This window comes from Gigantopelta aegis, chromosome 4 (genome assembly GCF_016097555.1).
Source record: "Gigantopelta aegis isolate Gae_Host chromosome 4, Gae_host_genome, whole genome shotgun sequence".
Classification (NCBI taxonomy): Eukaryota; Metazoa; Mollusca; class Gastropoda; order Neomphalida; family Peltospiridae; genus Gigantopelta; species Gigantopelta aegis.
Window position 1 is genome coordinate 35,810,613 of NC_054702.1, and position 14,441 is coordinate 35,825,053.

At 37.6% G+C, this 14,441-nt stretch overlaps 1 protein-coding gene across 1 annotated transcript in view; it reads right to left on the reverse strand.

Annotated features, from left to right (window-relative positions):
* The window catches only part of LOC121370477 (leucine-rich repeat-containing protein 74B-like), a 71,766-nt gene that overhangs the window by 1,718 nt on the left and 55,607 nt on the right, over positions 1-14,441 (reverse strand). Inside the window, exons 3-10 of the mRNA XM_041495733.1 lie at positions 13,864-13,971; positions 8,600-8,693; positions 7,817-7,866; positions 5,582-5,663; positions 3,629-3,714; positions 2,388-2,582; positions 863-955; positions 67-184 (exon numbers count right to left, since the gene is read on the reverse strand). Of these exons, the coding sequence (XP_041351667.1) occupies positions 67-184; positions 863-955; positions 2,388-2,582; positions 3,629-3,714; positions 5,582-5,663; positions 7,817-7,866; positions 8,600-8,693; positions 13,864-13,971 (826 nt within the window). The remainder of the gene's footprint in view (positions 1-66; positions 185-862; positions 956-2,387; positions 2,583-3,628; positions 3,715-5,581; positions 5,664-7,816; positions 7,867-8,599; positions 8,694-13,863; positions 13,972-14,441) is intronic.

The window sequence follows — 14,441 nt, forward strand, 5'->3', positions numbered from 1 at the left end:
TTACAGCATCCTTGAAAATACTCTAAAACCAAACAGGACGAAAAAAATACACATTAGCTTTTATACCTCTCCTTTCGCCTAGTATGTCGGGGAGGTAGACGATGCCACCATGTAACAACAGGAAGTCTCGCTTCAGACGTACAAACGACGATAGTATTTCCGTTTCAGCAACTATTGGAACACCCTAGAATGGGAAGAATGTATGTAACAACTGTGATTCAAAGCATGAAATCTAGAGTTTGTTTTATAATAAATATATTTAACCTCTGTTCAAAATGGTATAATCCAATGGCGAATGTGCGCTTGAGTACCTAGTGCTAGTAGTTGCCATACATCACGCCCTGAAGCCATCGCATAACCGGTGGAGTCCATACACCTGTACGATGCGATGCAGTGAAAACAATACGTGCTATATAGTACGATTGCAAGCTGTCATTCGGCCGCTGGATTCCAATTTGGAGTTACCAAATCATTGCAATGGCTCAAAATATTGTACCTCCCCCACCCCTCTCAAATGATAATGCACATAAAACGGTTATTAAAGAATCCTAGATACACACTTGTTTAAAACCACTTTCACATGCAAACACGGTATACAGCGAAAGGCATGCCGCTTCTTTTTTTCTTCTTTTTTTGTGGGGGTGGGGTGGTAAAATCTCTCATATTCAATATTTTGGCTGTCGTTAATATTCATGGATTATTTTTAGATAGAGGCTTACGCGGAAAAACACGAAATCCTTTACAGGCATGCGATCAGCCTTTCGGGTGCGGCAAAATAAAATGCTGCATGATTTCACCGCAGGCGTACACCAAGTGCATGTGAAAGCGGCTTAATTGTGTCTATTCAGTCATCACCACATACTTCAAGATCTAGAGTTTTGATCTGACTTGACCCTGCCGCTATGGCGTTCACGATATCGTGACAGCCCGTCGTCGTCAGTGGATTGTGCCCTATCTGAAACAAAAGTAGTAAACACATTGGTATACCGGATATAGTAGGCCTACCACACATTATTAATATACTCTTCAAAAAAAGTAGGGGAACCTGAAATATTAAAACATACGTTTTGACCACAGACATCCTAATAAAGAACGTTCAGGTCTGTTTATCAACACACCGAAACACATTCCATAGTTTGCACGTGCATCATGCAGTTGCCCTGGGATCGATCCCCGTCGGTGGGCCCATTGGGCTATTTCTCGTCACAGCCAGTGCACCACGACTGGTATATCAAAGGCCGTGGTATGTGCTATCCTGTCTGTGGGATGGTGCATATAAAAGATCCCTTGCTGCTTAATCGGAAAGAGTAGCCCATGAAGTGGTGACAGCGGGTTTCCTCTCTCAATATCTGTGTGGTCCTTAACCATATGTCTGACGCCATATAAACGTAATTAAAATGTCTTGGGTGCGTCGTTAAATAAAACATTTCTTTCTTTCTTTCATGCAGTTGCCCCGTACACGTGCGTGTGATGTCATTTTCGATTGTGACAATTTCCAGGAAGGTCCATTAATCACTGTGGAACATTTCTGTCAATCTTTTTCATTCTATTGATCATAATACAGTTGATATTGTTTTGTTTTCAGTCATTTTTATTGTTTGAATTTGCGATTTACTGATAAAACCCCATCAACTTTCAAATTTCACTTCTGACCCCAATCGTCCTTCAAGATATTTGGTGGTCATAAAACCTGCTGTAATACTGAACTACCGGTTGTAATGTTTGCCCAATTAATTCACTATTGCCATATAACCATATGCGAAACATTCAGGGCGACCAACCTAATACATAGTAAAAACATTTTCATTTTTAAGCTTAAGAACACACTTTAAAAATAAAATTATAACGCCCCCTTTTTTTTCTTCTTCTTTTTTTTTACGTATTTATATTTATATTCTGGAAAGATGGCCACCCCAATACTAAAAGTGTCCTTTTTATCTAGCTGGAGAAAACTTTGTCTCCCTTATTTTGGGATAGGTGCGGTCCTGATCAATGATAATCGACTGTTTTTGTTGGGGGTTTTTTTTTTTTTTACAAAGATTAATACATTAGTTGAGATGGGGGTGAATCCAGTGTGGGTAATCAATCTTACGACCTATTGCACCTCTTGGGGCAAGATTTAGCTCAGTGGGTAGAGCGCTCTACAGAGGTGTTTTGGTCGTAGGCTTGCCCGAACCACTGTTTTGCCCCGCCCCAACCAGTGCTCTACGACTGGTATATCGGGGTCCGTAATATGTGTTGTCTTAGTTATGCGAAAGTGCATTGTAAATGTCCCTTGCGTGCTATCATCGAGGATATCTCACCTTTGTTAAATATGATTCCTGAGAGAAACATGGTTTCCATGTACATTAGGTATAAATTATTTGGTAGGGCAGTTGGCAACTTACTCGTAAAATATGAAGTCCAACATTTAACTTCAACCCTCTGGATAACAACAGTGCTCCGTGCCAGCTGATCCTGTTGTTGGACAGATTGAGTTCTCGCAAAGTCTTGTTTTCTTTTAGAGACTTCGATAACGCCAGAGATCCCTCGTAACCGAAACCATTCCACGAAACATCCAGCAGTCGAAGACAGTCATTAAACTGTTGGATTAACAAACCAAAACATCTGTAGCGATTATATACAAACATATGCAACTGTAGTTTATTTATTTGTCATTTATTTGCTATTTTGGGGCGGGACGTAGCCCAGTTGTAAAGCGTTCGCTTGATGCGCGGTCGGTCTAGGATCGATCCCCGTCGGTGGACCCATTTGGCTATTTCTTATCCCAGCCAGTGCTCCACAACATGTGTAACACAGGCCGTGGTATGTATTATTCTGTCTGTGGGATGGTGCATATAAAAGATCCCTTGCTGCTAATCGAAAAGAGTAGCCCATGAAGTGGCGACAGCGGATTTCCTCTCTCAATGTCAGTGTGGTCCTTAACCAATGTATGACGCCATATAACCGTACATAAAATGTGTTGAGTGCGTCGTTAAATAAAAACATTTCCTTTATTTGCTATTGGTACTGGTTTCGCAGCCTGGTACCGGCTCCCACCCAAAGCGAGTTTTAACGAACGACTCGATGGGTAAGTGTAAGACCACTACACTCTCTTCTCTCTCACTAGCCACTAACAAATGATCCACTGTCCTGGACAGACAGCCCAGATAGCTGAGGTGAGTGTGCCCAGGACAGCGTGATTGAACCTTAATTGGATATAAGCACACGAATAAGTTGAATGAATCTCTTTATACATACATGAACAACACTGTTGATATCTATTGAAGATATATGCACAACGTTAGAAATATTCGATCTAATGCAACCCTAGTCACAATGACCTTTGTTCTTACGAACAGGTAGATTTTAAGGTGTAAACGTATCTTTTTGTATAAGAAATCTGTAGTGTTAAAATATTATAACTTTATGTTGACATAATTATTTAAACAACACGTACGTGCACACAGACACAGATATATAGGGAAAGACGTACCAAGAGAGAGAGAAAGAGAGAGAGAGAGAGAGAGAGAGAGGGGGGGAGGGAGGGAGGGAGGGAGGGAGAGAGAGAGGGAGGGAGGAAGGGAAAGAGAGACAGAGAGAGAGAGGGGGAGGGGGAGTTAAAGAGAGAAACTATATGATATATAACCTTCAAACTTTGCGAAAGAGCCACGGCGCCCTGCCTTCTGATATGATTCCAATTTAACCGGAATGTCTTCAGACACGAGTTGTATGCTGGAATTAAAAATAATAATCAAGCCAAAGACAGGAAATAAAACATCTCCGCATCAAACTTAATAATAACAAGACGCAATTTCAGTATCTAGCCTTTAGGATATGATGTGATATTGTCTTTACCTAGTATTTATTAATTTTGTACAGCCCAAAAGAAAACCCCACTTTATGACAAGTCTTGTCACATATCTTGCCATAGGTTTACCCCGAGTATCCTCAAGTCTTGCCCTGTTTGTAGTGAGAATATAAACCTAATACGGCAAGAGGACACTCGAGCTAAGTTTGCCAGTGATAATCTTGGTAGTATGTAATGTTCTATTTAACATTACGGACACTTTGAAATTTAACTATAGGTCAGGGCCCCCGTTCCACGAAGCGACCGTAGCCCTAAGATGACCTTAAGCACATAGCTACCCTATGCACTTAAGTTGATTTTAGCCCTAAGATTACCGTAAGCACATAGCTACCCTATGCACTTAAGTTGATTTTAGCCCTAAGATTACCGTAAGCACATAGCTACCCTATGCACTTAAGTTGATTTTAGCCCTAAGATTACCGTAAGCACATAGCTACCCTATGCACTTAAGTTGATTTTAGCCCTAAGATTACCGTAAGAACATAGCTACCCTATGCACTTAAGTTGATTTTAGCCCTAAGATTACCGTAAGCACATAGCTACCCTATGCACTTAAGTTGATTTTAGCCCTAAGATTACCGTAAGAACATAGCTACCCTATGCACTTAAGTTGATTTTAAGGCTAAGATCGCTTCGTGGAACGGGGCACAGGGGACTAATTCACAAAGCTCTCTTAAGCTCTGCTAGATATCAAATCATCCTCTTTGCGAGTCTTTTATCATTGTACTGTTGCGAGAATTTAGTGAATTATGCCCCAGATCATATGACATTTCATATACTGCTACACGAAGACAGACCTGTGACATTGGCTTGTTTTTTCAATGCATTTATATGGTTTTAATTACCTTCTTTTTTCTTTTTCTCTTTGTGGTAAACTTTGACTGAAAGATACACTTGCGTATTTTACGTTTAAAATATTTTTATTGACCACACCTTTTGGAAAGCAAACATGCAATTACAGCTAAATTTTGAGAGAAAACAAATCCACAACTGTGGAGCAAAGTTAGAAAAAGTGACCGAACTCTTAAACAAATATACTGGAATATATTTAAAGGAACATTCCTGAGTTTGCTGCATTGTAAGATGTTTTCCGACTAATAAAATATTTCTACTATTAAAATTACATATTAAATATATTTTCTTGTTTAGAATATCAGTTTTTCTGGTCGTCTTAATATTTGTAAGAAGCCCAAAATGGATTTTGTCTTCAAATAATTTCGTACGTACGAAAAAATTAATTTTAGGAAATAAAATTTAATTTAACCTAATACAAATATTAGAATGATCAGGAACACGTTTAATATACAGCCACTAATATTTTATGCAGAAAAATATATTTGATATGTAATTACAATCGTTAAAAAGTCGTTGTTAGCCGATAACATCTTAAAAATTGCAGCAAACTCGGGAATGTCCCTTTAATATAACTGTTTTCTTATTTCAAGTTCTTTTCATACTGGGCAGCATTGAACTAAAAGTAGAATAGTACTATATTGTAAATAAAACAAAAATTAACAATAGATAATATTTTAACTAGTGGTTATATATGTACGATGTGTGTGGGTGGGAGGAGGGGGGGGGGGGGGGGGGGGGGGGGGAGACGAGTGCTTCCGATAAACCGGGAAAATTGTGTATATTATTTCAAAAGGGTTTTGGCAATAAAAACCTGTAAAATATTTTTTTAAACAAAAACAAAACAACAACAAAGAAAGAAAAAAGGGAACCACCTACCAAGTGCAGCTGCAATAAGTTTTATTCCTTGCTCGCCTAGTTGATTGTGACTGAGATCGAGATGGTCCAAACTCTTGTTTACCTGAGAAAAGAAAAACGACTGTGTAGGGAACACACAATTTTATCATACGTTATGACTGCATCTTTCAAAATAGGTACTTCTCAACTCAAATGTAAATAACAAAAATAATCTTTAAAACAGCTGGGGAATGTAGCCAAAACATTACTATTTTATTCTCCAGAGGATGAAAAAAAGAATCGGCTTTAAACCATTTAAATATAGAAAATTGTGTGAGTCTCTTTCAAACACCCCCCGCCCCAACCACTTGTGTTCTACACCCTTACTACGGTTATCGTTCTTATGGCAACACAGGAATTTTAAAATGAACATTTAAAATTGAAATGTTTTAGTACCTCGACTAGTAAATTAGTAATGTTTTAATTAAATAAGAATTCCACGGAATTAAATATCTCGCCTCCCTTAAATCATTTGATGAATAAAGAAATAATTTCTGTTGAAATATTTAGGATTAATCTAAATTAAACAAAAATAATAATAAGTTTAAAATTAACAACAAAAAAGTAATTTTATGAATGTTGTAAGCTTTTAACATGCTATATGATGGACATTCATAGATGCAATTATAAACGAGGTTTCGTTGATCTATGACGTATAGTTTGTGAGAAATGATCTAAATTTTAAAAATCAACTTTAGAGCTAAACGCAATAGGTGACGCAATGACGCCACCATCAGAAAAGTAATAGTATACTAGATATATCGCCGTTTAGTTTCGTCAATGAGATAGAATAACAAACCTGAACACAATTTAAACTGCGGCTATTTGCTGTCTAATATTGGTTATTGAGAGAGAGAGAGAGAGAGAGAGAGAGAGAGAGAGAGAGAGAGAGAGAGAGAGAGAGAGAGAGAGAGAGAGAGAGAGAGAGGGAGACAGACAGACAGACAGACAGACTCAGAGCCATTGCCCCATCATGTGTAGCCTATACGCTACTCCTAACGCATCTTCATAAATCAAGGCTAATATTCGTTCCTCGTATTCAGCCTTGATACATGTAGTCAAGATTATTGATATCCACTACTAGCGCCCTCTATTGGAAGAAAATTTATAACACCGATTATGTCCCTTATACGATGACATCGCTGACCAATCACAGCATCGGTAACATGTGACAATCTTGAAAGCAATATAAAAAATTAACCGCCGAAACCTTTTTTTTAACATATCGTGACAAACACGACACGTTTCCACGGACGCTGACGCTGCCATCTTTGTTTACAATAACAAGGGAATCTATAAGGAGCGTTGCGATTCGTTGCAATCAGATATCATCGCATCCAATGAAATTTAAGCATTTTGTGGCACGATTTCTTGACGACATGTATCAAGGCTGAATACGAGGAACGAATATTAGCCTTGATTTACGAAGATGCTCCTAACGATAAAGCATCAATGGCTTTTGGCTTTTTAAATGCACTTTCCCATAAGCAGGACAGTATACATACTACGGTCATTGAAAGATAGAAAGAAAGAAATGTTTTATTTAACAACGCACTCGACACATTTTTATTTACAGTTATATGGCAACAGACATATGGTTAAAGACCATACAGATATTAAGAGAGGAAACCCGCTGTCGCCACTTCATGGGCTACTCTTTGCGATTAGCAGCAAGGGATCTTTTATATGCACCATCCCACAGACAGGATAGTACATACCACGGCCTTTGATATACCAGTCGTGATGCACTTGAAATAGCGCAATTGGGCCACCGACGGGGATCGATCTCACACCGACCGCGCATCGAGCGAGCGCTGTACCACTGGGCTACGTCCCGCCCTTTACGGTCATTGCTGTACCAGGCGTGTGGCAGTTGTTGGAACGGGAAAACGCCCGAATCCATCAATGACGATCGATCCTACACCAGGCGAGCGACATCCCTCCTCTGCTTCAAACGGAGACCAGTTGAACCATGAACCATGAGATCATTAGCATGCCACTAATATCGTAAGTAACATTTCCCCAACACTAAGGGCGGATCAAAATGGGGGAACCAGGAGGATTGTCCCCCTTCTAAAATAAAGTGTTCCTTTTTAATACAATTTGTTTACAGTACAGTTATGAGGAAATGCCTTTGTGCCCTTTTGCTTTTGACCCCATCCCTAAAATAGTTCCTGGGTCTGCCCTTGAGTATTGGGAGTGTTCTGTATAACTCACCTCAAGGACTGTAGCAATGTGATAAGCGGACCTGTCCTGTATTTTGTTTCCTGCAAAAACATATTATCTATAAGTTGTTAACAGCAGGCCTATATAGACGGCTTGTTCTGGACTGTCCGCCCCACAAACATGTCTTACATACTATTATGTATATTATTATAAATTTACATTTGTACAGCTATTTATCATGCTAAGGCGTATGATTCGAACGCACTGACGCAGGCACACACACACATACACACACACTCTCTCTCTCTCTCTCTCTCTCTCTCTCTCTCTCTGTGTGTGTGTGTGTGTGTCTCTCTCTCTCTCTCTCTCTCTCTCTCTCTCTCTCTCTCTCTCTCTCTCTCACACACACACACACTCACTCACTCTCTCTCTCTCTCTCTCTCTCTCTCTCTCTCTCTCTCTCTCTCTCTCTCTCTCTCTCTCTCTCTCACTCACACACTCACTCACTCTCTCTCTCTCTCTCTCTCTCTCTCTCTCTCTCTCTCTCTCTCTCTCACACTCTCTCTCTCTCTCTCTCTCTCTCTCTCTCTCTCTCTCTCTCTCTCTCTCTCTCTCTCTCTCTCTCTCTCTCTATATATATATATATATATATATATACATTGAACTGACGAGCCCATAAAAATGGGTGAAAGACCTATTCAGACAAGTGGAGTTGGTTAATTTTTTCCATACATATATATATGTAGACACACGCACACACATGCACGCACACACATAGGCACACACACATAAACAAATTCGCACACGCACTTATTATACACACAAATATCGAACCTGAAAGATTAACATGCTTCAAGAAGTTATTCTTCGTCAGGAGGTAGGCAACCCATTGTGTCCCCTCGTGTTCAAGGTTGTTGTTGGATAGGTTCTGGAAAATATAAATATTTTTAAATCACATTCTTAAATTAAATCACATTATAAATATCGGATCCCGCTCAAAAGTACATCCTCAATTGTACGTGAGTTTATTTTAAAATAATAACTGTGACGGTACATGCTCTTAATTTTGTTTTCGCCTGTGGCGATATTTATTGTTTTCGCCTGTGGCGATATTTATTGTTTTAGAAGGCCGTGTGCAGTTCCAAATTGCACTTAGCCAGGTGGGCAACTTGTTACGTAATACTTTTGCGCGACGGTCGTCTAATACACATCCAGCAGGTGTGGAGGCCATGTGGCTAGTAGTTACGTAATATCTCCGGTAGTGCTGTTTATGGCCAGGGGATTGCTCGCGGAATGGCGACAGCCAGACTGACGATCAGAGAGAAATATACCGACTCTGGGAGAGGTGGAATATCAGATGATAGGGGGAGGACCGCCTTGTACCCCCAGGCGATTTCTGATTTTATAATAAATAGCTAGGATTTAGAGATATCTGGGAGAACGAAATAGGAAGGCGTCCAGGGGGAACGTTAGTCCGTTTGGGACTTTGGTAAATATATTATTTCTGCTCTGTTGTATAACCTTGATGTGACTGATGTGACTTTTAATATTTTAATATTGTATTATACCAATATTCTTTAGACAGTGTCTTCGGTCATCTGACGAAGTAAATCGTAGTCTTACTGTTCTATATTTATACAAGTATTTGGTAATATAAAGCTTAGCCAGTCATCCTAGAAGACCTAGGTAAACTGTAGGTTATTGTCTTTATTGTGATAGGTACCAGTATTAATTCTGTGTTACAAGGTTATTGAATGAGTAGTTAGGGTTAATTAAAAATTAATCAGTTAGGAATAGTGTTGTAATTCCTTTATTAATTAAGTTCCCCTGGAAGCGTTCTCCATTATCGCACGTGTGTGTGTTAGCGTTTCTCAATTATCACACGTGTGGATGTTGTGTCACGGTGAAGTGATTAGCATATTGTGTAAACTAGACACCTGGAGATTAACTAATTAAGTGATCAGTTCTGGGTTGTTATTATTGTTGTTATTAATTAACTACTGCGGCAGTACATTTGTCAGCGTAGGTTAATACAGATTCCAAAGAGTATTGTGTTTTGTTGTGTTTTCTAGTGAACTAAACGTGCTATAATAATATATACTTTATATAAGATCTTATCTCTGATCATACCTAGAGACGAGCCACAGCGGGTATAACTGCCTGTTACAGTGAGATCTAATAGATATACAGTTAGGAGAGATATTTGGACAATCGTGTTTTATTCAGTTACGGGTATTATAGAATCCCCGTGACAATAACACTGTTAAAATTGATTACAGTGCACATCTACGATCCAAATATTTTCAACCTTTCTAGAGGCACTTTGTCACGGCTATTCCAGGAAATGAGCTTAATGTACAACAAGGAAGAAAGGGAAATTTATTTATCGACTTACATTCAACACATTGCGGTTCTGTGGCAACGGACATGTTTTTAAGGATCACACAGATACACAATGGGCTACTCTTTTCAATTAGGAGCCAGAGATATTTTATATGCAGCATCCCACAGACAGGATAGTACATACCACTGTCATTATTACGCTAGTTGTGGATCATTGGCTGAAACGAGAAATAGCAGAATGGGCCTACCGACGGGGATCAATCCTAGACCGACAGCGTATCAATTAACCGAGCGCTTTACCACTGGGCTAGCACCAGGACAATACAATAAAAATTAACCGACTCCACCCCCCAAAAAAAAATAAAAAATAAAAAAAATAAAAAAAAAAAAAAAAAAAAAAAAAAAAAAAAAAAACCCACACCACACCACACTGCACTGTACAACACTACACTATAATATAATACACCACACCACACCACACCACATCACACTAAACTACACTACACTCATAACATAAATTTTTCAAAAAGTGTCCAACTATGTGTTTTTATGACAACCAGGATCTGGTGTATTCTGACATAAACTGACAACTCCACTGAGACAGTTGTTTCTACAGTGCAACCTAATATAATGTACACCTCACAAGGCATACATATTGTATACAGTTTAGTGCAAATGCAATATGTTGTATTAAACACATTTTTAAAAAAATGTTCCTGAAAATATTTACTGTCAGTTGTGTGTGTGTGCTCAGCTATATATAGAGAAAGAAAGAAAGAAACACATTTTATTTACGGTTATATGGCGTCAGACATATGGTTAGGGACGACACAGATATTGAGAGAGGAAACTCACTGTCGCCACTTCATGGGCTACTATTTTCGATTAGCAGCAAGGGATCTTTTGTATGCACCATCCCACAGACAGGATAGTACATACGACGGCCTTTGTTACACCAGTTGTGGAGCACTGGCTGGAACTAGAAATAGTCCAAGGAAAAATCAATATGAATGTACCTGTATGAAGTAATAACTTAATGTCCTGAACGTCAGTGGTGGGGGGGGGGGGGGGGGGGGGGGGATCCTGTATGGTGGGTCTGGGTATCTTCAAGTCACTAGGTGTGGGAATTTCAACTTCATTGGCTATGCTGATTTTCATAATGGACCATCAAAACCATTGACAGCCACCAATATTCCTGACTATATTATATTTATAGCCTATTGTAGTTGGAGGTTTTAAATATGTGTGATATCTGGAATTATCATCCAGCTTTCACATATTTATTTTTGATTCATTACTAAACGAAAAACTGTTTTTAAATGACATAATTACCCGAACATCTATTTTCTTGCATTATTTTCTAATCCAGATGAATACAATATGTATATTGGATGTAATCCTACAATCTGTAATCCAGCATTTTATTTAGCCAGTAACATTGGGTAATGCAGCTTTAACAATAAAATACATTATCAACTTACTCCAAGGCAGATAATCAAATCTGGAAAAATTGGTTCTGACTCTAGTATAAACTTAAAATGAACATCATGAGAGCAAACTAAGTGATTATTTAAAAAAATAGTTTGATCTGGAGACCTAAATATATGTTAAACAAGCTTATTGTTATGTATAAATAAGAAAAGAAGGCACAATAGTGACAACAAATTTAATTATGTCTTTGATAAAGTTTTTCTTCAAATGTAAATACAATTTTGCATAAAATTACAAATTTGTCTAAAATATAACTTAGCATTATATAAATATGTCAAGATGACAATAAAAATCAAGTTCTTTACAAATTTGAGTTTTCAGAATTTCATACATGAAAAATTAACTATGTTAATGGAAATTAGACATCAACCCAATATTAGTACATGTTATTTTTAATAAAAAAAATAATTAAAGTTCAAGTTGCCTAGATATATTACCATATTTACGAACAGTTGTATATGGCATGTCAAATACCATGTAATAAGAAATTACTGAAATATTTACAGTACATGTATGAATTATAGGCCAAAACCAACTTTTCCTCAGTGCTAACTTTGATTCAAACTCCATTCAGAGCCATGTACAGTGATTATTGTCAAGGTCAATGTCATTGTGAACTTGTATAGTCGAATTACGGCTAATTAATCAACCAGTATAGTTTAATTAAATTAAATGACAAAATCATAATATTTGTTTTTTATTATGCACTGAATATGTGCTATAGAGTGTTTACTACCAAATCAAATCCCATAGACGACAATAGTAACATACGTGGCTAAAACTCCTACCTGCATCGTATCAATCGACATAAACACTATGAATATAAATACTACCACTCCTCACCCTTAAAGTAAATCAGAAAAAAATGAGGGTCAAGCTGCTCATTTCAGAGATAACGGGTAGCGCCTATGACTACGCTAGTTCCGCACACAATTTGAGTACTTGCTTTGACAGGTACCCCATACATTGTTCAAGTACAAGGTTACTTGACAAAGTGATACTAGATGAAATAAAATTGCATACATTTTTTGCCCAGATGAAACTATTTGTTTTACAGCCAACAAACTCACATTTATCACCAATCACAGGACTTATGGTGTTAACGTCTCTATCAAAAGTCGGTGCATCTCCAATTTTGACCCAGCCGGAAGCTATTTGTTTTAGTACTACCTACACTACACTACACTGCACTGCACTGCACTGCACTGCACTGCACTGCACTGCACTACACTACACTACACTACACTACACCACACTACTCTACACCACACCACACCACACCACACTACACTACAGAGCCGAACACAACACAAAGCTTTATAGCACAGTACAATACGACACTATACAAAAACATAAAACTAAGCAATACAACACAACACTAGAACTGAAAGCCGCACGCAACACATCGCTGAACTACACAACATACAATCTGATTAAAATCAGCTCCACTGGTTAATAACTGGTAGACAGATTGGGCAATTTCTTGTTCCAGCCAGTGCACAACAACTGGTATATCAAAGGCCGTAGTATGTACTACCCTGTCTGTGGGATGGTGCATATAAAAGATCCCTTGCTGCTAATCGAAAAGAGTATCCCATGAAGTGGCGACATCGGGTTTCCTCTCTCAATATCGGTGTGGTCCTTAACCATATGTCTGACACCATATAACCGTGAATAAAATGTGTTGAGTGCGTCGTTAAATAAAACATTTCCAATACCATAAAACACAATACAACAGTGATAATACTGTATAGTGTTTGTACCATAAAACAACAATACATAGAGGATATTTCATGTTTTTTGTCAAATATGATTCATATCTCATCTCGTGAAGTTTGCAATCATATCTCACGAGTCACGCTTGACAAAAAACATGAAATTTTCTATTTATTATATTACGTTTTGTAATTTACCTTTATTTTTAAAATGCCAGCAGCAAAATAATTCCAGCTTTCTTATAGTGAAGATAACACTTTCTACAGCGACGATAACACATTCTAGAGTGAAATAGTGAAATTGTCACTCTAAAATGTGTTATCGTCACTGAGTGACTGATAACACTTTTATTTCACTGATATTTTAAAGATATTTCACTAAATGTTATATAATAAAACCCAAAACAATACGTCACAACCACGGGCACGATATAATACTACACCGCACATGATAAAATGTATACAATATCACAGAAATTGAACACAACAAGCAATATATACTAGTACAACAACAAAAAATACGACCAAACACATCACACATCCAAATACCAAGTGTGAGACAGTGACGTTGTCCACTAGAGCTTTGACAAGGTAGATAACTCCTTCTTCTTTAATATCCGCTCCGTCAAGATCCAGTTTTTGAACTCGAAAGTTGTTCTTAAAAGATAAAGAGATTAAAAACGAAAATCAATCAATAATTGTTTTTCAAATTATAATTTTTTTAATTCTCTCTCTTTTTAAAATTTATTTATAAACATATTTTATATTATGTGAAACTATATTTCATATAATAAATCAATGAAAAGGACTATCCCGACGTTTTAATAACTAATAATGAAAAACAAAATAAAAAAATAAAAAATCCTGCATATTAAATGTGTTTTTATCTTCCTAGTGTTTGTAGTATGTCAAACTTCTTTCTTTCTTTTTTTCTTTCCGTTTTTTTTTTTTTCTTGTGCGAATGAAATTATTCGGAGACCAAATCCAGTTTGGATTACTTGCAAACATTAGGTCGACCAGTATACATACACTGATGTTCTAAACAAGAAAATGTAGTTAGAATATAACTTTAAATCTAGTCGTTAAATAATTATATTAGCCGAAAACGTCTTACAATGGTAGCAAAC